This window comes from Filicampus tigris, chromosome 13 (genome assembly GCF_054856515.1).
Source record: "Filicampus tigris isolate MCC_2025a chromosome 13, RoL_Ftig_1.0, whole genome shotgun sequence".
NCBI classification, from domain to species: domain Eukaryota; kingdom Metazoa; phylum Chordata; class Actinopteri; order Syngnathiformes; family Syngnathidae; genus Filicampus; species Filicampus tigris.
In genome coordinates this window covers 7,521,356-7,548,956 of record NC_141229.1, presented here as the reverse complement: position 1 = coordinate 7,548,956, position 27,601 = coordinate 7,521,356, and the positions used below count along the sequence as shown (strand labels likewise).

Below are 27,601 nucleotides of genomic sequence, written 5' to 3'. Positions count from 1 at the left end.
AATCCTTTGTTGGTATTCTTGGAAAAGATGAAAATAAATAACTAAATAGATTTCTACACTGATAAAATGAATGGCACGGCACCTACTGAGAATGTTGAAGTCATGTACTTCAAGTCAAGTCGAGTCTCGTGAATACCCCGTCAAAGTCAAGTCCAATCTTTAACAAGTGTCATCAAGCAAGTCCCAATTTATGAATGAATCGTTGTTATAAGGTGCAAAAGCACCTTTAATAGGCCTCTTTGCATGCATACTGTTATTTAGAATGTGGAAAGCATTTGTTAATTGCTCACTCGATCTTTTCACACTTGTTTTCCAACGCAGACAAGCATGCAGTCAACCAGAACACCACTGTGGAGCCTTTTCCTGAAGGCATGGGGACGATCATGTTTGGTAAATGGTTCAATCACAGTTTTATACGGTCGGTAATCGCCCCGAGATTGAAAGGCATCGCATCAATACTGATGTTTATGTGCAGGTATGGGTTGTTTCTGGGGCGCCGAGAGGCTTTTCTGGAGAGTTTACGGGGTTTTCTCCACCCAGGTGGGATTTGCCGGCGGCTTTACACCCAACCCCACCTACGAAGAGGTCTGCTCAGGTATGGAATTCAAACCGTGATGTTTTGCTACTGATGAATTTTAAGATCAATCCCTTCTGAGGAGTACACTGGCGAAACACCTCGCTGCTTTTTGATCCGTCGTCGGGCACGATGCACCAGAAAAAGTGCCACAGTCGGACTCATTATAGCTCTCGCGTCGTCTCTCCGCCTTCCCTTCATCTGCAGGCAAACTCAGAATGCACTGTTCCAGATGGGCTGCATATACCAATCCCCCCCACCCACACCCACACCCACCTCCTCCTTCTACCATCCCCACCCACCCATGACCTACTTGTACGGATTGGGCTGCGTTATGTGCTGTACTGCGGCGTTTCTCGGCAGAGGTTACCGCATATGAAGCGCCATCAGTGGGCTCCGTTTCCCGAGACTGTGATTTGGCATGAGCTTAAATCTCAAAGCCTTCAAACATCCCAGTTACCTGTGTGTGCGCATGTGTGTTTGTGCGTGTGTGTTTCCTCATCAAGATTCTAATAGATCCATGTAGAGCATTGATATATAATTCAAATGAAGATGTCTGGCTCTGTTTGGTGCGCTTTAATTATGAGCCCCTCGTGCTTTCCAAAAGGCACGCAGAGAGCGAGCGTGGCGCGCCGATGGCGGGCGAAGCAGGGTCGGAGACGGAAAGGACGAAGAAGACGCTTCGGGCTTTAGCTGGCAGACATTCTGAGCGAAAGCCCTTCAAGGGATTGTGCGTCAGCTATAGGATGGAGCTGGATGACAGCTAAAGCTTGAGGGGGAGGGCGGGAATAAACTTTCTGACGGGAAAGAACATCCGACGGAAAGAACGGCTGGAAGAGAAGGTGCAGGCGTCGCTCCAGTGGCCGTGACGGAGCGGAACGTCGGCCACGGCATCGCGGTGAAGGGCTGTCAACACAACAGGGTCGGAACGGTCAAAGAGACAGACAGGACTGATGGAAGTGCGAATAGCGCTACATAAGGATTAAAGGGCAGACTGAAAAGTGGTAATGTGACAAAAGAGGTTAAGTCGTAGTCGTGGAATGCATTACTTATTAGAGGCCTGGACACCAGGCAGTGCAAACTGCAAAGGCCCTCTTGGAATGTTTGGGGTCATCAGCAAGACCAAAAACTCACCAATTTTCCAACTGCGTTTATCCTGGTGAAAATGTATGTATAGTGTTTTAGGGTCCTGAAGACTACTAACCAAAACTCACTCATTAATGCCCTTTGTTAAGTTTGAAAAATTTGCCTCTGTCACCAGTTTCACCGATCAACACAAAATTGGGTGGACATGTTGATAATTAATTCAACAATTGATTAATTCCATTTGGTTAACCAGGTAAGATAATTGAGAACATTCAGTTAGTTTCCGTTTCCCTATCATAACAGGACGTACCTAAAGAGCCCATGCTCGAAACCGATCAGGAAGTTGCACATTTTGGTTTGAAGCAGCCTTTTCAGGTCAATTCCAAAAGCTCGTCCTCGGACTTACTCCTACTAAGAAAATTTGGTCAATTGAGCTCAAGGTTGTAGTAAAATGAATGAATGAATCATCTTTTTGGGGCTCTCAACGTACCGAAAAACTCATCAAATGTGTCTTTCATGGTGTTAATTTATGTATTTTCAGCGTCCTGAACACTATTGTCCGAAACTCACTCTGTAGCGCCGTGGTTAGGTACGAAAAAATTAGAATTCCATTGGTATCATGTAATACCTGCCGTGTCACATTTTGGAAGTAAGTTGCACAAAACTAGTTGGAGTACAGTTGAGAATGTGAGTTAAGAATATGAACACGTATGAATTAAGATTGAGAACACGTCAGCGCTCACAGCTCCTACAGAGTTGCAACAAAAAGAGCCGAGCAGATAAAGACTGTTCGATAGTTTGAAGGGAGATAAAAAAAAAAAAAAAAAAAGTTTTGACTGCAGGGGGTTGAGAGGACAGGATACTTTGTCAAAGTCACAGCGACATCCATCCCGACGCGTGCCTCCCCCAAGGCGTTTTTCGCACCTGCCTTGTACAGTTGGCTCGGATTGAACGCTTCATTTAGCCCCTCGCTATAGTTTGTTTGGACAGGTGTGAATGCAGCGATCACACACGGACGATCAAAACAACTGGATGGAGACCATGTTGAAGAGAGACACTTGGTGACTAAAAGTAAAACGTTTGCAGTGTCAGCCTGCTATCTGGGATGTCGTATATTGTTCATTTTATGAGGTTTAGCAGAGCAGGGTACACATATACCGACAATCGGACGAATTTGAGCCTTTCCCCGCTCTCCGATCAGTCCAAAGCTCGATTCTCAGATGTCTCCGAAGACTTATCCTCAGCTATCCCGTGATGTGGGGTCTGTGAGTGATTTTTCCTCTCTTCCGATCAAAGTCAGCAAAGGTGTGATTATCGTAGGTCTCTGAAAGATTATCCTGAATGATTATCCTGTGTTATGGGGTGTCTTAGGTGTAATTTGTCATGTCTTCTGATGAAAGTCAAAATCATGATTTTCAGATTTCACTGAAAGGTTATGTTGTGGTGTCTGGTGTGTTGACAAAATTTTTTTCCCCTCTCTCGTTGGATCAATATCGAAAAAGGCAAGATTATTGGATATCTCTGAAAGATTTTCCTGAGCAAGTCGCCTGTGTTGTGCGGTGTAATTTTTCCTCTCTTCTAATCGCATATACACATATACCGGATGAATTTAAGCCTTTCCCCACCCTTCCGATCAAAGTCATTCTCAGATGTCTCTGAAAGATTATCATGAGCTATTATCCTGTGGTGCGAAGATTGTTAAACATGATGGTGTGGGGTCTGTTAAGAGTGATTTTTATTCTCAGATCAAATTCGGAAAAAGTGGTGGTGGTTCTGTGGTGTAGGCTGTGTTCAAAATGATTTTTCTGTTTCTTCGCACCCTGCTCACAACACAGTTACGGCCGACAGTCATCAATGATAAACTTGTTCAATATTTACCATCGCACTCGCATGTGTGTAATTCCGAGATAAGCTAAAAGTTAGCTTTGCTGGCTTTTATTGATTTTCTTTACTCTTTCTGTACTTTACTACAACAAACAACTGGTTTGTGGGAGAAAATTTAATTGTCGGTGAAGATATTGGTGTGAGGTGTGTTGTGCTGGTCATCTCGAATACACAACACATTTATAGGTGCAACAATTACTTAGTCGGCAACTGCCGGTAATCAACTATCAATTTAATTGACAATTATATTGATAATCGATTAATCGTTGAGAGACCTTGTTTAGTTTTTAAATCCTCCAAGTGTGAGCCTCTCAACAGTAATTATCCTCAGATTCCCGTTGTCCTCCATCAAAGTGGACTTATTAGTGTTACTCTAAATCAAATATTTGCAAACTTCTGCATGCACTTTGGAAAACATTGATCAAAGGTTTTGCCTATTTTCTGACATGTGGAAAATAATTTATGTTTGTGCATTTCCTGCTCTGTCAATTTAAAATGGTATCTTGTTTTGGAATATAGGGATGGAAATTATGAAGTGTTTTATTACATCCGTTTCATCGATTAATCTGTTGATTTATTAAAAATAATCTTTAGTTGGAGCTCAAAATTAATTTGTGTCCTGCAGGTCTGACTGGACACACTGAGGTGGTGAGGGTGGTCTTCTCTCCCAACGACATAAGCCTGGAGGAGCTGCTGAAACTCTTCTGGGAGAACCACGATCCGACACAAGGTAGTAGCGCTCGCACGCACACGCCCCAAAAAAAACGTCGCCCAGCAAACTAGAGGCATCCCGAAGGGGACACGGGAAAGGGTGTATTGGAGCAGAAGGATGCTGCTTAGACGTGTGCGTTGTGGTGTGTGGGGGGGGGGTCTCGTGGGTGTAAGTCAATGGCAGACAGTGTTAATGTGTCTGACATCCAACCATCCATGGACAGACTTGCCAGTTTGGTGCATGACGCACCCCCAAAAATATTTGTACATTGGTAGTCCGTTTCCTGTGTGCGCTGTAAATCCCCAAATTGTGTAACATTTCACGTCATGCATGAGTCAATATTTTTTTTTTAAATACATACAGAGGTACCTTGACTGACAATTCATTCCCCTGTTCCCCTGTTCGTATTTTATCATCGCATTTGCCCTCTTTGCCATTTTTGGTACTCATCTGTATGTGTGTAACAAACAAAAAAAAGCTAAAGAAAATGAACTAACGGAGTTAACCCTCCCAGGTTTTTGGGTGGTTTTTTGGGGAATTTTTTTTTCCCCAAAAAAGTTTGTTTGAAAACTCCGCAATTGCACAAGTTCTCCATCTCTTGGTGAATCTCCTGTTTAGCCTGCTCACTGGATGAGGTGATGTAAGAACATTAATGGACGACGAGGATGCTGGATGAGGACGAGGAGGGAGCAAGAGGATAGGCAAAGAGCTACTCTGCTCACTCACATGGAATGGAAAGGCGAAAAGGAGGTGGGGGTATGACAAGTTGGGAGAAGGCGAATCAAAGATTTAGAGGCCTGCTTGTCACCGCCGTACATACACATACATGAGCATGCACACACACACCGCATGTACTCAGTGACATTACTTTAGTTCATGCCGTCATGTTTTGCATCCGTCACGACTGCACTTACGTATTCAGCGTGACCCAAATACAGCGCCGCCTCAACTATGCAACGCCTTAAAGCTGGTAAAGTTGGACCAACATTTCTCCGTAACAATATGCTTTTATTGTCATTGAAATGGACATGGAATTGTCATAATTATAAGTCAGTAGACCTCACTTCAGCCAGCATCAGATGGTACACAGTGCACTATTTTACTTTTTATTTTTGGCTTTTTGCAGTCCTTTTTCCCAAAAGAAAGTTGGTGGGAAGGGAAAAAGGAAAAAAAGGAGTTGCATCGCAAGACATTGAAAGACTCTGCCGGTGGCCAGACACTCCAGAGACTCAACTGCAGTATTTGTATACTATCCGTTAAAAGGTCGGTTTTCCCAGAAATTGCCTGTATAATTAATACAAATTTTACAATGGCAGTTTGGAATTGATCTGAGCGAGACGTTTTGAAATTGGACGTTGACCGGCGAGTGTCAGTGAATGGCAGCCAGGCCGTGTGAGGTTCATAAGCTCCGCGTCGCATCGCGACCGCGGCTGAAAAGGGGGGAAGTGAAGGGGTCGTCAAGGTCATCCCAAAGCAGCGGAGCTACACCGGAGCTGTAGGTCGTGTTGTGTGTCAGCACCGTGGGCAAAGACGCACCAAGGGGGCCGTGCCGATGTAGTCATGCGTTTCCCCTGACTCACAGCCCTGTCTTCCTCTCATGTTTTATTTACGGCCAGCGCAGTTTGTTGTCTATGCGCTCCAATCCACAGTTAAGAACACCTCCCAAAATAAGCGCACATTTTTATATATTCTTTGACTTCCCGAGCGCAACTCTGTGCCATTGCGGCCCCGCATCCACCCACCCCACCCGCATTCACCGATTCAAGGTTCACGTGCAGCCCCCCCCACCCAAAAAAAAAAAAAAAAATGATTTGACAAATGTGGCGTGATGTGGCCCGCTGGCTGTGCCTTCACGCGTGCTTAAGCTCCAATTTATTCCGTCCACCTTACAGCGATGCACTCGGAAGAGAATGGCGGAGTGGAGGAAGTTCATCACTTATACATAGAAAGACAAGAGTTTGTGATTTTGGAAGGGGGGGGGGCTGGGGGGTTGAGCCCACCCTTGCACTTTGTTGGCGGCGGCTGTCACATATGGATGCATGTTACGCCTGCTTCGAGATGTGCGCCGCTCCGCTTTGCCTCAGTTCAAAGGGGTTTAGTCCCGACAACGTGATGTCGGGGCTCGCGTCGGCTCCACCAATCACGGCCCGGATAGCAACATTAGCAGCCAATCAGAAACTCCCAGCAGCCTTTGCCGTGTGCCCTCTTTCCATATTCAGCAACACTAGTCTCAATCTGCCGGCTTCTCTGGGATGTTGCATAAAGACGACCCCCCCCGCCCCACCCCTCCCCGCCCACCTTCTACTTCCACCCCACCCCCCAACCCCTATAAAAAAAATTCAAAGCACCCTTATGTCTCGTGTTATGACGACTCTTCAATAATGCAACCTCACACATGAGCGCACGGTGACAAACTCACAAAAGTGACATCGGCGTGTCAAAGTGCACCGGCGGTGGAGGCGGGAAACACAGTTTGATATTTACGATGATACGAGTATATACCGAAGGCTCACAACTTATTCCCTCTTTAATTGCTCATAGTTCACAGGAAGGCCTTGATTTATTTTTTTTTCCCCCCTCCATGCTTTCCCCCATGGAACGTCTTTTCTAGCTGCTCCAACACATCTCATCCCCCCTTTGCGTTAAGCTCCACCATCAGCTTATTATTCCCTAACCCAACCAAACATGTTCCAATTCTACTTTTTTTTTTTCTTTTTTTTTTGACGCATGCCTCCATCCCCATTGCAACCCATCCTCGCTTCTTTCCTCACCCGTCTCACCTGCCGCTTTCCTTCTTTGCGGCGGGCCCACAAGGCAAGCGACTGAGCGAACGTGCGGCCCGTCAGCACATCCGCAGAGCAAGCGCAGTGAGTCGACGGCTCCCTGAGGCCATCCGCTCACCACATAAACACTCTCGCATCCCCTCCGCTCTTCTTTTATCTCTTAGTCACTCTCTCCTCCCAGCTCCTCATCCAACCCCCCCACAACATCATCCCTGCTCTTCCTCGGCTCCCCTCCTCCACACCCGCCGCTGTTCATCTTAACAACCAAGGCCTTTACCCCCCCCTCCTCCTCCTCTTTGTCTCCGTTCCTTCTTCCTCCCTCCATCCTTCTTCTTTTTTGAGGCCATGTACTATTTATGATATGACTTACTGATGCTGCGTCAGTGAACGTACACCGCCGTTCTTTATCTTTGATAGTGTGCGTACATACATGCACACTTAAGCCAATATGAAACAATATGGGTACATTTAGGCGAGGGGTTTTTGTTTCTTTGCACTTTTGAGTTGTTCTGGCTAATATCTTCTTTACTTCTGTGCAAAAACACCGGGAAACACCAGGGGAATGCTTGACGAGATGCATGCAAAATGTGAGAGACAACAGGGAGAACGGATGTTTTTCACTTGTGTAAACATTTTTGAAATGCCAGAAACAAAAAAGTCTCACAGGTACTTTATAGTGATTTTGATTCTGCAATCCATTTGTAGCCCTCTGGATCCAGCAGCCTTTGGTCTGATAACAACATGACAGCATGAACACTTGGCAAACTGGAACAAATGTGCATTTCATCTTTCTTCTATCATGTATCCTTGGCCTAATTTAGGTGTCTTGGAGCTGGATAAATTTGAGCATCAACAATTTTTTTTTTTAATTGCAGGGGCATTTGTTTTCCTTTGGTTGTATGTGAGTAATGCATGAATCCCAGTGAAAATGTAAGACTTATGCCCAAGGGGGTATCATCAGGGTGTCCACAGATCCTTAAAAAGTCTTAAATTTGAGTTTACAAGATAAAGGCCTTAATTATCATTTCTTATGATATACAAAAATATTTGGGATGATTTGGTGCAAAACCAAATGATAATGTTTCGGACTTGGAGGAGGGCTGCAATTCCAAGTTATCCACTTGTTATCTGAGCAAGTGGATACAAGTTATCTGAGCTTTAGATGATGCACTTGACCCCACCCCCCACTTTTTTTTTTTTTTTAAGACATACAAATGCAACAAAACCGACATTGCGGCTTAGCTATTGTTATGGCAAAAATGGCATCCAATCCCAAAATAGAAGCCAATCAGCCCATCTGCTAGGTCATACTGGTGGTCGTTGGTCCCGGACAAATGAGCATGAATATTCCCCAATAATCATATCTTCACCCCCAGCTGGCTGAGACACACGCCAATTCCCTTTTGGGGGTACTCCCGTGTCGCCCTGAGTCACCACATTGCCTCAATTTAGGGGAGTCTTCCCCCATCTTCCTCAAAAAAAATAAATAAATAAAAGAAAAAAAGAAAACCCCACAGGAGATCACCTTGAACTCTGACCCCGACCTTTGCCACCCCCACACCACCCCCCACATGGTGTGCTCATTACCAGGTGTCACTTATTACACCCTGGCGCAGGCTTGACGGCCGTAATTTATGGAGATTGCCCGGCACGTGCGTGTGTGTGTGTGTGTGTGTGTGTGTGTGTGTGTGTGCGTGTGCGTGCGTGCGTGTGTTCTTGTCCTTTTGATGATGGTAAACTTATAAAGACGTCTGTTTGTAAGTAAACGAACAGCAACAACAACAAAAATACCTAATTAGAACACCATTTATGTACCTTGCAGCAAAAATAAAAAAACAAGATGTGAACAGATAAGGATAGATGCTATGTGTTTTGATGAGAAAATGGGGGGGAAAAAAAGGTCAAATTAACAATGACTGTTACAGCTTTCGCAGTCAGCTCCATACATCTGTGCTTATTATGCCCTTGAAGAAAACAGAAACATCAGTGGCCTTGGTAGCTAGAGAACTAGTGATAATTGTATCCCATCGGAATACATTAATACACTGGATTGTGTCCACCGCATATATATATATTTTTTTTCCTTTGGATTTTTATGCCATACTTGTGCTTAAATTCCAGAATCCAGATACACTGTGGTTAGGTGCATGTCAAAATATTGCAATAGTTCATCATTATCTCTTATAGCATCAGTACTGGGGGTCCTTGGTTCATGATGTTTATGCAGTTTTGAGGTTCCCAAAAATACGCACTATACTAGTTTGCAGTGTGCAAACTAACCACAGTACTAAAGGATTTGTTCTGTTAGTCTCACGGTTTATATTTGATACGTTTTTATTTACAGCCTTGGAAATTAAATACAATATAATCACTAAAGCGTTGGCATAGTTTAGTGATACATTTTTGGGGCTGAATTTACTAAAAATGTACTGATGCAAAAATAGGTGCAAACATGATTGTGCATGCAGATGTGAAAGCGTGATAGCGCAGGCAAAACGAGAGGTGGCATGGAGACTTTTTTTGCTCGTGTAAACAAATGCCAACAAAAATGATCGGGCATATTGTCTATTCAGCAATGCAGTTTTGGAGCTTCTGAATGATCTAAGGGCTGACATGGAGCCAGTCACAAGGAAGCGTCATGCCTTATCTACATTGAAAAAAGTTTTAAATCTGCATTGCCTTGCATCTGGCATTTGATTTCAGTAAACTGTGGCATTTTGTGCTGGCCTTTTTGTGTACACTGTCTCAAGTTTTAGATGCAGTCTTAAGCGGGATGGTCACGTACTTGTACATCCAATTGCCAAGCATTCGGGGTGAGTGCAGTCGAACAAATCATGGCTTTTATACAGTTGCTGACTCCCCAAAATTATCTGAGCGATGGATTTGTTTTCTGTAACTCAGTAATGTGTTTTTGTCCTCAACTAACATTTTACACTCATGGTGCGCTCCCAAACACTCCATTGTGAAAGCCATCAGGGCTGCTAAAGCGCAAAACCATCTTTTGAATACAGGGTTCTCCACCACTTTTGGACCTTTTGCCAACAGTGTGCACAATCGGTTAGAGCGAGTGAACATGCAATTTAGCGCCCGCTATTTGGGGTCTTAGTAAATCAAGTGTGTTTCAACCAGTGTTATAGTAGTTTTGGATGATTCATTATAGTTAGTTTTTATTTCATTTCGACTTTTGTTTTGTAAATTTTGTTAATTAAATTTTTTAGAGGGCGGCACGGTGGACGACTGGTTAGCACGTCCGCCTCACAGTTCAGAGGTCGTGGGTTCGATCCCGGCTCCGGCCTCCCTGTGGAGAGTTTGCATGTTCTCCCCGTGCCTGCGTGGTTTTTCTCCGGGTACTCCGGTTTCCTCTCACATTCCAAAAACATGCATGGTAGGTTGATTGGACACTCTAAATTGCCCCTAGGTGTGAGTGTGAGTGCGGATGTTTGTTTGTCTCTGTGTGCCCTGCGATTGGCTGGCAACCGATTCAGGGTGTCCCCCGCTACCCGAAGATAGCTGGGATAGGCTCCAGCACTCCCCGCGACCCTTGTGAGGATAAGCGGTATCGATAATGGATGGATGGATGGATGGATAGTTTTTAGAGCGGGTTAGTTTGTTTTGATTTCCAAAATACTTTGTATTGCTGCAGTTTTTATTTGTCTTACTCTGAATTGTCCTATTTTTAGAATATTTGACTAGTACCAGATGAAGAAAAAGGTCAAAATAAGTATTGTGTTATAAAAGAAAGTAAACTATAATCCCACGATTGTTCAACCTTCCTTCTATGGATGGTTGGATTACTTTGGGAGTTCCTCCCTTTTGAAGCATTGAAAATACATTCTTTGTAGGTTTTGAGTCTGGAGATTAACTTGGCCAGTCTATTACTGTCCACTTCTCGCCCCTGAACTCCTATGTTGTTTTGCATCACGTTGGACTAGTGTTTAGCATATCCTTCACAGAGGCACGAATTACACTTGAAAGCCAAGGGAGTATTTTATTACATAAACAATCAAAATTATTTTTAATATTCAGTAAATAAATCAACATTTTTCCAATATTTTTTGTGGTGCTTTTATATGTTCCGTGTGGATACCGTGCCAAATGTTGCAACCCCCCAAATATATGAATACTGTACCATTAGTATGTTTTCAAAGTACCCCGTAGATATCACATTGTGAGTAACTCTGCGTGGGTTGAGCTTTTTTTTTTAATTTGGAAAATATGTAGCTATGTGCATATGTCTGCTTATTTGTACTCATTTGAGTAGAGCAAGTATAATGTGTTAGATTGGATGTAGCTAAAAATAAAAAGCAAAAGGGTCACTGGACTCTGACAGCATGCCCAGAACCATGGAGTCACGTTTGAGAGCCCCCGTCGTGGAAAATACATGCAAGCGACAACAGTGGTCATGATGTGGACGTACACCAAGTTCTTCCATCTCACACGCGCACTCACCAGACGCCATTTCACCAGCCGAGCATCATGTTATTGTTTGGCTCTGTATGTTGTCACACATTCGCTTCCCTTAAAGAGATGCTGCACGTGCCGATGTGCATGTTTGTGTTCGTCTTTGTATGCGTGTGCGTGTGTGTGTGTGCATCCACCGAGGGATGCTCTCGCTATCCCAAACTCTGCCTCTGTCTCCAGCGCATCAGCGGCGGCTTACATAAGATGAGGGCAAAAATAGCAGCTGAGAGAGTAGAGCGAAAGAGAGGGCTGTGCTGGCACGCACACACAGCCGTAGCGGGACCGCAGGGCACGCCACAACCTACTAGCACGAACGCACCACCATAAAAGAAACAAAAAAAAAAAAAAAACAGAGGGGAGACTGCAGTCATCGGCCATTTGTCCCCATCATTTATTTGGATTGCACCATAGTGCAAATGATGGCGGAATAGAATCAGCCTTAATTAGTCCCTCAATGGGGAAACTGTGGTTTTACAGCTGCGAAGTGGGCAGGAGCAGCACAGAAGGACAATATCAAAGAATAAAAAATGAATGTCTACGTGTACATTTACAACATTATGGAAAGAGAATATGCATCAATTAAAAAACTGCCTATACAGAGGGGGGCAAAAGTAGGTATGGCGTTTTTATTGTGGACAAACAAAAATAAATCACTGTCACAATTTGATGAACATACAAATTACCAATAATAATGATCTCTTTGTTTATCTTATAAAAAATTACTGCAGTCTAGTTTCTACACTCAAGCACACTTTAACGCAGAGGTATTTATTGTTATCACTCTCTTGGCATGTTTCACTTAAGAGGTTTACACGTCATCAACAGTGTGAGGTTTTCTTGAATCTACTTAAGACCCCAAAATGTTTAGGGCATAGAAAATACTTGGCTCGATTATCTCAAAAGGAATATAAACAAAAATAAATAAATAAAAAAAAGGTAAATAATAAAGAACTAGGTGTAGCTCTAACAGCTACTATACCTGCTTTCGCATCCCCTGCCTGAAGCAGTGCAGAATGAAATAAACTGTAAGCAATACTAACAGTGAATTGGAACATTAAAAAATAACTTAGAAATGCAAGTGATAAGTATTAGACTGTTGGGATTTGGTCCGACTCCAACAATCATTGATCTCTTGCAGGGCCTGGTTGTGACTCTTGTTACGGCATTAAATGTGACATCTAGCTTAGATTTTTCCATCAAGCCTCTTTCTGCTGTTATGCTTTAGTACACAGTTATTTTTCTATTCACTGGTAATATTTCTTTTTTTTTTTTTTTTTTCAAGAATATGTTCTGTGCAGGCCCACTAGTTGAGACAAGGTATTCTGATTAATATAGCGTTTATGGAATCTGAGTTAAGCAGCAAAATCCACCCGCTTTTAGCCATCTCAGGGGGGCGGCCATTTTGTCATTTCTGTCGACTGAAAATGACATCACTGGGGGTGGCCATTTTCCTCTTTGGGGGCACAGTGAGCAAGTAGGTGCACACCTGGGAGCGATTGCCAATCAGCTCACAATCTTGAAGATGCGCACCTGGGAGTGATTGCTAATTAGCTCCCAGTCTTAAAAGTCAGGGTGCAAACACTTTTCAGAGTCTGTTAAAATTCATTACCTCATTGGTAATAGGGTTTATAATACATACAAGTCACTTCCTGCAAGTTGACAACCACAGATCGATTAAAAAATGGGTTTTACTTACTCATTCCGAGTGTTTCCGAACCTCATGGGAGCTCGAGGAATCGTGGCTCTAGCCACCGGAAGTGACGTAGAAGAAGCTAAACCGCTCGCTACACCATAGACTGTACGATTTCCATGCGCTACAAACACAGCACATTCAATGGCGAGCGATGTTTTGGAATGAGAGGATTTCGAAACACACGAGCCGACAGAAGGGGGCGTTATTAGACCGTTCATGACACAGACCTCCGGCTACTGTGACGTCACATCGCCGGAAAAAGCCGAAGATGAGGGGGCGCGAGATTCAAACGGCAGACAACACATTCTGTTTGTATTTAGTGATGCTAGACTGCTGTCTACCAATGACCTAATCACATTTTAGTGAGAGTTTTGCATTGTAAAGTGGGTTCTAGAGGGCGACAAAAGTTGTCAATGTTTGCACCCTGACCTTTAAGTGCTGCTGCATGCTTACGATGAAGACGCTTTTGTTTGCCGTTTGCATCCTAGCTCGCTTCAGAATTACCTTGTTCAATATGCTGTAGGATTTGCTCTTTGCTTTTGTACCAGCTCCATTAGTCTTGGCGTCTTCCTGTTAGGGCTTCTGGCTCTTGTTCACTTGTGTCTGCATCACTGTACTATACTGCCCCCGATGGCCAAGTCGCAAACACCGAAAGGAGCCGTATTTAATTGTAATGCACAAACGTTTACTTCTTTGTGTTCTGTCTAATGATGTTAATACTGCCTGTTTTCATATAAATTACACAGTGCTCTTTTCTTTATTAAAGAACACATTAACTCATTCACTGCCACGGACTGAATTTATTTGTCTTTTCACAGTCCAGCCATTCAATCCCAGGAATTTATTGATATTTTTTTCAAACGTTTGGGTAAAAGAGGGTCTGAAAATGTCTGGCAGTGAGTGAGTTCAGCACTGTTGAGCCTCGACACAAATACCGGGGGACTGCCGTAGTCCATATTTCAGCCAAAGTCAGCTCAGGATAAGCGGTATAGAAAATGGGTGGTTGAGTTGGGTTCAAATATGGAGGCAGGGGGTAGGTACTGTAGGTGACCCAGCTATCGGCATTCCGCATGCGCTCCCCACGGTGGAAATGAACCAAACTGAACAGCACCGGCTTTAACTTCTCTTGACGGCCGTTATGTAAGGCGCCCCTCTTCGTGTTTTTAATTTGCCTCATTTGCAGTCTTCCCGTGTTCTACATCCGTGCGAGCGCTGGACGGCCCTCTCAGAAATCCAGAGGCAGGAGGAGGCCGCAGGGACAGTACGTGGCGAGATGAGGCTAATCCCCGCTCCGGCACTTGTTAGCGGATGAAGGCTCGTTACGTAAAAATACATCGGAGGTAGGGGCGGGGGCTTGGAATGAAAGAGGGTCAAAGCAGCAGCGGAGGCTCTGGAAGAAAGGCACGCCCTGCGAGTGCAACAGCAAGTGCATCAACAAGGCGGCCTCGCACTTGATCCCCCCCTTGCGCTCTTTTTTTTTTTTTTTTTTGGTTCAAACGTGCACACGCTTTAAAGTGTCGGCAGGAAATGAGCGAGAGGCGGGGTGTGGGGGTACGAAAGATTAAAAAGCCTCTGAAGAAAAGAGTGAAGGATGAGGATAAACAATGAGAACCATCTTGCCGAGCCGCTGCTACCAATCCCAGCAGGTTCAAACGAGGAGCGCGTGCTCTTTAAGACGTCTGTCTGATTCCCCATTCCGTTTGTCTGTCAAGCGTTTAAAAGGGGGCCACTTTGAAATGCTCTTGTTTTCAGCACCGCCGCTCCTCCTGTTGGCGGGGGTTAATTAATATTTTCACGGGGTGTAGGTCAGCGACCCCCGCGCGGCGCCGCCGTTTGTGCGACTGGGCACGTGTGACCCCGGGAGCCCCTCCCCCTTTCGGTCCAACCCCCCCATTACCCCGTGCTTTCAAGAAGCAAGGCTCTCTCATGCATAATGGAGAGGGAACAGGGGGGCTCTCATTAATAATTACTGCTGCCTTTGACGGATGGAGAAAATAACGAAGGGGGCTGTTAAAAATGGAGAAAGCGCATGAGAGATGGCTGAGTTGTTTTTTTTGTGGAGGGGGGGGCCCTTATGTTTGTTGCCGTTGTGTTTCTTTGAGGACTCAATTCTTTTGGGATTGGTTCTACAGTTGGAGTAATCAAAAGCAAGGCTGGCGCTGTGAGTGGGTGGAGCTAACCACGAGCTGCTTTGATTGGGGAGTAACTGCGCTGATGATTGAATAAAGTAGGGTCAGGCTTTTTGAATTCTGCTTTTGACAGTAGCAGCACACAAGCAAAATGTGAAAGGATCAAGCTATAAAAGTGAACCCCCGTTTATCATGGGGGGCTCGCGCCAACCGTTTAAACATCGTAGACATTTGAACGCTAATTAATTGCGAGCATGAAATGTATAGAAAATCCATATTGTAGTGTATGTGTGTTGGATATGTACCGCGAGTCCGTGAGCACACGATGCTAAATGCCATAGACGGGCTCAAGAAACGAGTATTGATGTCGCAGTCGTTTGTCTTAAAGCAGTGGAATTTTAAACACAAACACATTATGGACAGACAATATAACTATGCTGACAGGCATATATTCTTTATCCTCTGAAGAATAAACATCTAATATTACTGCATCTTACTGAGCTCAGATGAGACCATCTTGGTGTGTTTATGTTTTAAGTATCATACTGCCCCGCAGCATTGTGATATCATTGCTATAGTGGACTACTGCTAATTATCGCAATAGTAAACCTAATATAACAGAGTTATCATTTTAGTGGGCAGTGTAGGCAGATTTGGTCGCTCGAGTGGGCAAGTTATTGTGCTCTCGTATATCTGGTATGTTATTGTGACATTATTGCTATAGTGGGCAAAGCATCGTGATACTATATAGTGAGCTAAGTATCACAATCCTGTGATTCTTCTATCGAAAGTATGGTGATCTTTTAATATATTGTGACTACTGTGTTGCAATACCCAACAACAATGAAGATAGACAGTAAGGACGCATGGAGAAAAGAATGATATGGAGGAGAATAAAGAGTGAGAAATAAAGCGTGGAGGCTTTCACGGACGTCAAAGCTGCTCAGTAACGTCACTTGTGAAGAGCACACCAGTCGTGGCAGCTCTTTGGCCTCCTTCTCCACACATACTTTGCTTTGGTCCTCCAAAAACTCTCTGATGTAAAGCTGATGAAAATGTTGACGCGCTGAGATGACAAAGAAAATGAACACGCACCCACCTACACCAGCACGCAGACCGGCACGCCGCAGACGCTGAAAGTGATCGCCTAAATACATTTGGCTCGGTGAATTCAAGATGTGGGATGATGACATAATTGTGGAAACCTTTTAGATGCAAATGGAAATGTGTACGCGGTGATTGTGGCACTTATGCTCGCTCTTGTGTGTCCGTATGTGTACGCAGGTATGAAGCAGCACGCCGACGTCGGGACTCAGTACCGCTCGGCCATTTACACTTCCGGCGCCACTCAACAGGAGCTTGCGCTGAAGAGCAAAGTGGCTTACCAAAAGGTACGCGGGCAATGCAAAGTAATAGCTTTGGGCTGGTGACCGGCATATGAATCAATTAATAGCGCTTTTCACAATTTGTATAAGGCGCCAGGGTGACCACTGACTTGAACCTGAACTTGAAAACGATGAAAAATACTTGTTTGAAGCCCTTTCAGCGGCATTACCCGCCATAATTCTTTGCTGCTTTCCCAAATATTGAGATCTGTGGAAACCGTTCTTTTCGTCAGAACAATAATCACATTTATATTTGAACGAGTCTTGCTTCAGTCTCTGTTCAAGAGGTCGGCTGGCCGCGTTTTTCAACAGTTTGCTTTCAGACTTCTATGCGTCATTCTTCTTATTTTACCTTATTGATCCTAAATGTTTTTTTATTTGAGCTGAAAATGGCTGGGTCAAAGGTCTTTTCAGTATTCTCCTACCCGTCGTTTTCAAGCCATCATTTCCAAGCATTTGTAGATTCCTGATATGTCTCAAAAAAAAGACTGATATTGATTTTAAACGGTATCCATCCCAAGATTTCCGATTGAGCTGTGATCACATCTTGCCTCACATCACATCTCTACTAGTCACAGCTTTCAACGGATCCCTTTCAAACGTTCATGTGTCAGAGAGAGAACCTTATTGATTAATCATATTGGACCCAGGATAACAGTTGAAGTCTGAAGTCAAAGAGCAGTGATGTTTCATTGAAATTCACTGGCAGCAGCATATTTTATCCAATCAAATGTTGCGCAATCGTTTTTTTTTTTTTTGGTAAGCACATTTTGCATGATATACAACACAAGGTCAAATTGGCTCTCTTCGGTCAAAGAACGAGTTCTCTTTGTTTCTAGCAATTTTTGTCCTGAGATTTATCCGTGGTAAAAATCTGATCCAGCCATTTCTTGTCAACACTCTACTCGTCAGAGTTTTCAACTGAGCCTTTTCAAACATTGAGTCGATGAGAAAACTTTTTTTTTTTTTTTAAGATATTTGACCCAAGATATCTGTGGTAGCTTAGGTATTTTTCAGGACCATGCCAAATTTAATTCCATGTTGTTTTTAACCAGCAAGCATATTTTTAGTAATAGCCAACACAAAGTCAAATTGATATGTTTGGTACCCTACACCTTATGATTTTCAACCCATCATCTCCAAGCATTCAAGAATTATTGTTCAGCCCACAAAAGACTCGCATTAGTTTCAAACTACATCTGTCTGAAAATGTACCTGCTGTTAAAGCTCAGATCAGTACACTTCTTGTCTGGTCACACTTGTCAGTCCTTTTCAAACATTCAGCCGTCGAAGAGAAAATCTTTTTTAAAAGCTATTTGACCCAAGGTAACAGTGTTAGCTGAGGTCTTTGTCTGTTTTCATTTCATTAAAATGTTAAATGAAATCGTTTTTTTTCTTTTTTTGATGAGCAGATTTTGAATAATATCCTAGACAAGGTCAGATAGACTGGTTTCTATCCGGCGCCCTAGCCGTCAAAAAGGTGTCTCTCCTTGTCTCCAAACGCTGTTCGTGTCAGAACGTTTCTTCTTAAATGAAAAGAAAGCATACCTCTGTTGGGCCATGTTACATGTCAGTGCAATTTCCAATAACACACGTTGAAGCCTCAACTAAATGATGCCGTAAACATCATCACTGCTTAAATGAAGTCTCACTTTAATTTTAATATGTGGCTGTTCTGCTCCCATTGAGCACATTTTCCAGGTTTCAAGGGTGCTTGTGGATCCGCCAAACCTAAACGCGGAGTTGGCCCATTTGTTTGAATAACAATGGAGTGGCTGTCTTTGGAGTGGCGACCTCTCAGTCGGACGCCGTTTAGCTAAGCAAAGCCACCCGTGTTTAGTTGATCGCAACTACATCCTCGCTCTCTCCAGCCCTCGTGCTGAAAGAACACAAGAGGGTGCATAGGTCGTCGGAGTGGCACACGTCGGGCTGGCCCCCCTCTTTTGTTCGCTCCATCCATCTGTCCATCGCTCCATCTTTCCGTTGATCCTCCCATCAGCTTGCCGTAAAAGCCATTCAGACTCAATCAGTGGGGAGCGAATTACGACCGTCCCTTTTAACTTAGGGGTCAGCCGTCACAGGCGAAGGGCTGGGGGGGGGGGGGGGGGGCGTGTTACCATGACGACAACCTCCCAACCTTGGCCTTGGGCTGGGGTCGGAGGTGAGAGAGGGGGTGGCAGCTGAGACCAGGGCGGCGGGAGGTGATTGAAGGCGAATAAATAGAGGAAGGTAATGAGATCAGAGAGACGTGAGTGACAACCTATCAGCCGATGGTGACCCCAACAACACCGGCACTGAAAATCAGCTGACTGTGACCCATCCTCACACTCAGCACGTTTAGTGACCTCTATTACAGGCATAAAACTAAAACATGCGAAATGAGCAATAAACAAAAGATGATAAAATGTCGGGGGGGTTTTCCCCGCAAATAAAGTTAGACTGTAGTTAAAGAAGTTAATGTGGTAGCCCTCAACAAAACTTGTCTGACTGATAACAGGGATCCATTAAATCGCAGGTGTCAACCTCAAAATAAATTGAAAAATAGTTTTAAATTGAGGTAGAACGATTTTGAAAAATAATCTTATTGTAATTTGTTTTTCCCTCAATATTGCGATTTAAAATGCAATTAATTCCCAGGTATTTTTTTAACAAACACTGTAATCTGTATTACAATAAAAATATCAGATTTATTATACTTGAATGTGTAAGGTTAGGCTTCACTTGGAGTTTTTAACTCATGAGCACTTTGACTTGCAGTCTTTTAAGCGTTCACTATGACAAGAAATAAACTGAACTTACATGATACAAACAAATAAATACAATACATATATACATATAAAAGAGAAAAACCCGACCAATGAAAGCCCGCTGATACATTTTTTCAGACGTATTGCCCAGCCCTTGAAGGAAAAAAACAAAAAATATATATGGTTACTCTAAATCGAGGATTTTTACCTGTAGTGCAGTAGTCTGGAGCATATCCCCTGCAATGAATGGGGTTTTGCTCCACGTATACAATTACACCCCGACTGTTGCTTTATATCAACACATCCAAAGTGCTGCTCATAGAGTGTACTGTATAAGCAACAAAAGGCCCTTCCTATGGAGCATATCGTCTTGTCAGCTCCCCAGTTGATGTCTGAGATTCTCTAACCTAGTTCGCAGTCGCAAAACACACATTTACCAACATCTGACAGCCTCCCCTCTCTCTCTGCCACCGACGACGCTGCTGCTGACACCACCGATCTGTCAGCGACTTCAGTGGCGCCACAGTTTTCGACTGGGGCTCCGTCGGGAACGCAAATCTGACGCGTTCGCAACCAAAATGGTCGCCTTGCCGCATTGGCGGCTCCCGCCCGTCTCCAAAATGGAGACAACTCCAACCGAAAAGGCCACTCGCTCTCTTATCGGGGAAAAAAAAGCAAATGCGCATTCGATGGGGTGACAAGAGCGAGTGGGTGAGGCCAGAGATAAGACAGGCGTGGCAAACAAAAAAAACAAAAAAAAAAATCCAGACACACACACATGCAGACATACATTTGGCTCATACCCTTCCAGCCCGATGAATAATTAACCCATATGAAAAGTCTCTTCTGCGGGGCTTTCAGTTTCTTAACTTCAGCATTGGGGTTGGGTGGGGGAGGGGTTGGTGGCATGGAAGGGGGGGGGGGTGGTGGTGAAAAGCTTGTTTAAGTACGAGAGTGAGGGAGGGGAGAAGAGGTTTCTTCTATAATGAAATTTGAAATTTGCAGAACATCAAAGGCTTCTGGAGCCAAGCGCAGAGAAGGAGTGCACCCCCCACCCCACCCCCACTCGCATCGCACCCACTTTTCCCTCCCTTATACTCATCCTCACCCCACGTCTTCACCCTCCAGGCCCGGGGAGAGGAGCGATGCGAAGGGTTGATTCGGAGGAAAGCAGGGTGGTGGCATGAAGCCCTCTTGTGTGTGGGTGTGTGTGTGTGTGTGTGTGTGGGTGTGTGTGTGTGTACAAACAATAGGTTTTATCCAGCCAACCTGCACATTGCGCATGTGTGTGCAAGGCCTCGGAGGGGTGAGTGTATCCTCTGATAAGGCAACTTAATAAGCTTGAAAGATAGAAAGGAGGTCGTGGGGGTTGGGAATGGGGTTTTGGGGGGGTATTGAAATGGCGCATAATGTGTGTGCGAGTGTTCCAGCCGCACAAAGTCACATGGGGACTTTTTTCGAAAGTTCTCACGTTTGTTAAGCATGGGCGTTAAATGGGGACGACTGAATCTTATGCGTCAATTTTTTTTTTTTCGCCTCTGAATCTAAGTGCGGCGGCAGCTTCCTAAAATGTAGGCACACTCGCTGAAGACTAGAGAAAATGGATGCCTGAACCACACTGTAAAAGCGAGGGGGTAAAAAAAAATAAAAAAAGGCACACAAGATGGAATTTCATGTTCCGCTTTTTTGACATATCGGAATTTTACAAACAAGCAATGCGACGTTAGACTTTTTTTCCCCCCCACTCATGCTTTGCAACACAGCTCTTCTCCTTTTTCAACCTCGTTTGAGTGTGGGTGGGCACCGATTGAAATGTAAAAAATTTTTGGGGACTGCTGATGCCTCTAAAATATGTTTTTTCCTTCTTCCCTTTTCTATTCTCTTATTATCCCTTTCATTTTAGGATGATTTTATTTATTAAAGTGTTGCAGTTCAAACCTATGAAGCCCCACATGATAAAGCAATATTTGAAAAAAAAAAAAAAAATTTTGAATATAGGAAATAATTACTAAAGTAATAAATGTCCATCACAAAAAAAAAACAGCCATGCACAGTCCCTATCGCAATGAACCAAAAAATGTGCGACGTCGCAGTAAGCGTCTGCGTTAGGATTAGACTGAGGCGTGATTACATAAATCGGCAAATTGAGGTCACATCCGTCTTCAAATGTCTTCGCCATGAGTCATCGGGTGTCACAAAGTCGATGTCAAAGCGTGGCCGCCGGCCTTACGAAGGCGGGCGGGGAGGGAGGTCGGGGGCCGGGTTCTGGGGGGGCGGCGATGGCGGCAACACAGTGGGGTATACGACGTACATTTCCACTCTCCCCTCCACAACCTCCGCCCTCTCTCGGGGTGTCACGTCCTATTTGTGTTGTAGGGGGCCCGTGTGTCTGTGGTCGTGGTGAAAGGGGGGGGGCTCTAGCTCTCAATGGCGTTCTCATTCTCTTTTGCTTGGCTGGAGAGCAGCGAGGACTCGGTCGCACGAAGCGGCGGTCCGAGCGAGGGGGAACGCGGGTAGAAATACACCCGTTCGGCCATGTCGTTGATGGGGGAGCGTTTCCGACAGGCATGAAGGAGGCCGACTGGGCCGGGGCGAGCTCGGAAACACGCACAGTCGCACACACACATGCACATACACACAACCGTGCAGGGCTGAACAATTAATCGAATTCAAATCGACATCACTGTGTAGAAGCAAGCCATTTTCAAATCGCAATCTGCAATTTGGTCGGTAGGCTATATTTTATATATATATATATATATATATATATATATATATATATATATATATACGTTCAATTCTTAAGAAGTGCAGTCTGTTTATATGTCATTGTCCCATGAAAAATTGAAATAATTATTATTGTTAGAATCTGACTGTGAGTATGACTCACTGACTTATGTTTACATCACACTTAGTAGAATTTTGTGAAGTTATCATAGTGAACGCTTAAGACTGCAATATCATTTAGCGTAAGCCCAACCTATTAGACCAAAACATCTATGTTTAATAAACGTTTATTGTAATCCAAATTAATGTATTGCTTGTTTGTTAAAAAAAATAAAATAAACTGGAAGAGGGCCTTGAAACAATAATTGCATATTAAATCGCTACTGCAATTAGATTATTTTCCAAAATCATTCAGCCTAAAACCTTCTTCTAGTGTTGTGGCAATATGACTGCGCTTAACAGTTGAAAACAATCAACAATCAATAGTTGTCTTTCTAAGAGAGATTGAATAGAGAACAGGTGTCAGACTCAGGGCCTGTAAATGTGAAAGCCTGTCACAATTTTTCCTTCACTTCCTTGAAGACTTGTGTGAAGAATGAGAACCAAATGTAGCTGCAATTTGATTATATGATGGACTGATTTTTAGAGTTCCCAACAGTATTAAGTAAGGCAGTGGCTCTCAAACCAGAGTCTGTGACCCACGGGGTTCAGCAAAGTTGCAATAAAAATGTGTCATGTTGTTTTTAAGAAGTACATGCCCACATACGGTAAAATAAATAAAATAAAAATTAAAAAAGAAACTCCAATGGGTTGGTCTTTCAATGCAGGGTGCTTAGTCTTCATTGTAGGACTCCCATTTAACAAGTGTTCAAATGTGATTGGCTAATCCTGAACACAGCCATATGACCGGTTATAAGAAGGTGTGCACACTTTTACAACTGCATCATCTCAGTTAATTTTTACTTCACCTCTCGAAAAGCTATTTTTTTCCCCCTCAATTGAGTTGTAGTGTGCTCATTTTTTTTTACATCTCAAAACCTGGTATTTGAACAGGGGTGTGTAGACTTTTTTATATCTGGTCTGGGAGATAAATCTGTATTTTTAGTAGGCCTGCTGATATTGTCTCTTACCCTCTAGTCGCAGGGCATATATAAACAAACAGCTATCCACACTCATATCTATGGACTTTTTAATTTGAACGCTGCTCTTCTCCAGTCTCATCATTTGGCCTTTTCCTCACTCCCAAGAAGTTCCCAAAAGACATTTGTTACTCATTTTTGCCAGCTGGCGGGCTTAGTTTTTTTTTTCCAAGTGGTTTAACGTGCATAGAGGCACAGACTCTTTGATACAGGTACTCAGTGATGAGAAGTCAGAAGCACTGAACTATATTTACAACCTAAATATTGGTTCAATGAAATGCATTAATGCATTCTTAACAGTCTATTCTCTTCATTTTGTAGTGGTTATTTTTTCTGCACTGCTTCCAGTATGTGTTTACGGATGTTATATTTTTTGTCCAATCAGAATTCAGCCTCACAATGTTGCCATGTCGATCTAATCTGCCCGGCGCCTTTAGAATCAATAGCGCTGGCCGATCTAATTTAAACTACAATAGCAGCAGTGTTGTCTTTAACTAGTCAGATTCAAATTTGTTTTAACGCGGCCAAAGTTCTGATTTTCCAGTCAGATTTTTTTTCCTGCCTCTGATTGGTTGGTCAGAACAAAACCTGTTACCAACTTCGACTCGCAAAAACATCTGTAGCGATTTGCGCACTTTAATTTGTTTAATAATCAACATCTATGCTGAGCTTGATGACTTTATTTATTTTTTGGGTCATGGTATTAAATACAATTCAAATTCTTCAGGTGATATACAGTATGTGGCACAGTTACATGCTGTCAAACTGCGTTTTTGTACTGCTATTGATATGTACTACTATGAAGACATTGATGAAGTCAGGTGATTCCCCAGTGAAGGCCTAGGTACCAAATACAAACAAATGTCCCACTGGTTGGGGACCCTGAAATTGGTTCTGCCCATCCTGAACCATAACATTTTCCTTCCATGTCTGTGCATTTTCATCTCACACGCTTGAGGTCACAGCTTGTCACAAATGTGACGTTGATGTACACACTATTATGCCTCTGTCACGCAAAGATCTCAACGTCTCGTTCGCACGGAATGTTTCGCCCTCCTCCGGCACGCTGCCGCTGCAATTGAGCGAGAGGAGCCACGTCAGGTTAGCCACAGCGGCGTGACGCCCTGCATTCTGATTTATAGATCTAAAATGGCTGCCGTGTTGTGACTGCCGGATGGGATAGGATGGAGCGCGAGGGAGGCTAGGTGATGGCGGTGGGGCGGGGGCGGGGCGGGCTGGCTGGGGGGGGAAGTTGGTGTAGCTTGGATGTTGTGTTCCCCCCCAACCCCACCCTCCTGACCCGAAGGGTTCGGCTACCACCGTGGTTCCGTGGTGATGAGTGGTTAATTAGGCCACGGCGAGCCGAGCGGCGCTTGTGCTAGCACGCTGTTTAATGTCGCACATGCTGCTGTGTCACGCCGCTAAAAACGCTAAACTCGCGTCTCTTCTGATATTCCATGCGCTGGGATTTGGCTAGCGGCCGCTCCTGCAGGGGGATTAGAGCCTTCACATTGTAGCAGGAAGCTGCCGAGGACTTGGAGGTCAGCTGCTGCCTCAGCCTCTCTGCGGGGTGCACAGCTTTTGATTTAGAGAACCCTCTGCGGCAGCGCCCTGCATATCAAGTACCGCGCTGCCCCCGTGTGGACACCACTAGATGGCAACTACCTTAATGCCTGTGCAATCATTTCCCTTACTTTTGGGCTCTTGTATCCATCCATGCATGTTCTATACCAATTATCTTTAGGGTCACATGTAGAGGTGGCAAAATATACTTCTGTACTATTGGAAAAAAAAAAGGTGTACTGTAAACCCCACTAATAGCAAAAATCCACAGGTATTTGACGCCTCCCCTCCAAAAAGTGTTTTATTGTATTGTAATATTGATGCTGCAAGGTGGCAAAGAACTGCTTTTGTTTAAGAGCACCAAAATACCACCAGATGGCGCCAAAGAAACACCAATTAGGTGAGTTTTCAGCGAATAATGGAAGCTGGGTTAAAACAAAAAAAAAAGCAACAAAAAAAGTTAATAGGTGAATTTGCAGATGATCACACCATACAGATTATAAAACAATCAGTTTAGTGGGAGATGGGCCAAGGAACAACCAAAATTAGGGGTTCCTAAACACAGGAAGTTTACACTTGGATTTGGAAATGTTTCACCCAAATTCCGTATCAATTATCCAACTAGATCTTCAAATGAATGCGTGCAGAGGGGAGAAGGGGGCAGCAGTGACGGGCATCCCCCGCAATCGGCAAATATTTTCAAGCACTGACGCCTTTGTCTAGTAGTAAGGAGCATCCGTTTTTGATTGAGAGGGCATCAAGCTGGAAAACGTTCATCCGCACTCACAACCACCCCGCCAACCCCGTCGACAAAATATTTTGGTGGGGCATAAAAAATTGCAGTGGGTTGTACTGCTGTTTTGTCATCGATAAACCGGCTTACAGTAGACTAGAGCAGGCTAAAAAAAATGTGCCAACATTATGGCCATGTTGGCAAGGGCGACATTCCCATCACAAGCAGTGTATAAACATACAGAACGTTGCACCTTCAGTATGTTAGTAAAGGAAAGACTCCCTACAAATGTAATGGAAATCATAGACGTTAGCTTAGCATCCGCTGTAGGCGCATAGTTTAAAGGAGCACGTTGTATCGTCGTCTTTATATTTGTGGATGTTTTTACTGTACACGTCTGAGAGCCTTGCATAAGGTTCCACTGTACTTGCACATTTTTGCTATTCAACTGGTGTATTGATTCCTAACTCCTGCAAGTAGCAAAGGTTTACTGTACTACCTTTTTTCCCTCTCCACTTTCAAAAAGTCTATCTTTTCGAGTTCAAAATTTTTTCCTGTAGGCTACATTAGTGCAAGTTGTACCTGGAGTGATATATTCCTCACTATGTGGAATAAAACTGACTCTGATAAACACAAATTCTGGCAATAGTTCCTCGCCAGATCCCAGAAGGCGAAGCTCCTCGTATGCGCAGATTTCTGATGTGCAAAGACCTCGACTCCAGCTACTTGTTGCCCACAGCAAATCCCACCGCGCCGCCAACTTGTCTTTCCTCTTTGATCAGCAGGCGCCCGGACGCCGCGTTTGTTAGAAGGAGAAAATCACACGGCCCTCTTAAGTGAAACTATGAAAGCGTTTGAAGCCTCCTCTTAAGGTGTTTAGGAAAGTGTAAGCGCCAACGTGCGTCACAACAAAGAGAGCAGATGATGCGTCGTCCCACAGCGGGGAAACCGCTACACTAGAAAGAAGATCAGGCTCCTTTCTTCTGTCACTCTTGCGTGCCCTCGCCGACATGCAAAGTTCACATGCAATGTGCTGCAGATATAAAACAGCATTTAACATTTGTGTGGGTTGGTCGGAAGTTGAGAATTTCTTTGTTTTTTTTTTTAGTAAGTACATTTAGCGTATTTAATGATAACAACTTTGAACATTCCTTGAACTCAAAGTACGGTGAAGCCACGCCTATTTGTCATTCACAATTCACCGCTTTGTTTTTTTTCCTTCTGTGAAACCAATTCTTCACTGAAAATCTCATCTGTTGTTTTTGAGCTTTTTCTGTAATGCCACAAAATGACACCAATCGCAAGGCCAATCGGAACGTAGTAATGGGTGAGTACCGATACCAGGTGTCGGTATCAGTCCGATACGGGCTTTATTTCAACGTCATTTTAAAAAATCAATTATGGCCCTTAAATGGGGAAGCCAAACCCAAAAAAATCTTTGCAATAATGTGTTGTTTGTGCCCCCACTAATGTAAACATGGTATTCTGATTAATATTGTGGTTGTATAAAAAGAACTACATTAATTCACACGTTTTCATCCATCTCAGGGGACGGGCATTTTATCCCTTGCTGTTGACTGACATTGACGTCAAAGTTCCCTCGGGCTCGCATTGCAAACGTCACGGCTCACCTGTTTTGTGGGTTTGGTCACATGATGTTCGCAACATAAACCTGGGGACATTTTGACATTAATTCCAGTCGACAGCAAAGGGCGTTAGAATGGCCAAATGGCTGCACCCTGAGATGGATGAAAGCAGGTGGATTCAACTGCTTAGTTTTTATAACGCAATATTAATCAGAATACCATGTTTGGAGTAGTGGGGCCACATTGAACATATTATTGAAAAGAAAATTGCTGACTTGACGCAATAGTTTGTCTACCCTTGATATAAACCCACTCTAATTTCGACAATGTGGTTCTATCACACAGTTTTATACTTTGATTAACACTAATGATTGCATTTTTTTCCCAATACTCTTGGTT

The 27,601-nt window shown here is 43.8% G+C and overlaps 1 protein-coding gene across 5 annotated transcripts in view; it reads left to right on the top strand.

The window, feature by feature from the left end:
• msrab (methionine sulfoxide reductase Ab) overlaps positions 1–27,601 on the top strand; it is a 60,397-nt gene that overhangs the window by 31,289 nt on the left and 1,507 nt on the right. For 4 of the 5 annotated variants that reach the window (XM_086048712.1, XM_086048711.1, XM_086048710.1 and 1 more), the window contains exons 2-5: positions 322–390; positions 476–595; positions 4,170–4,274; positions 16,607–16,713. In XM_086048712.1, coding sequence (XP_085904838.1) covers positions 372–390; positions 476–595; positions 4,170–4,274; positions 16,607–16,713 — 351 coding nt within the window. In that variant the 5' untranslated portion in view covers positions 322–371. Of the gene's footprint in view, positions 1–321; positions 596–4,169; positions 4,275–16,606; positions 16,714–27,601 lie in introns of those variants that run through there. The other variant, XM_086048714.1, reaches the window with a different exon arrangement.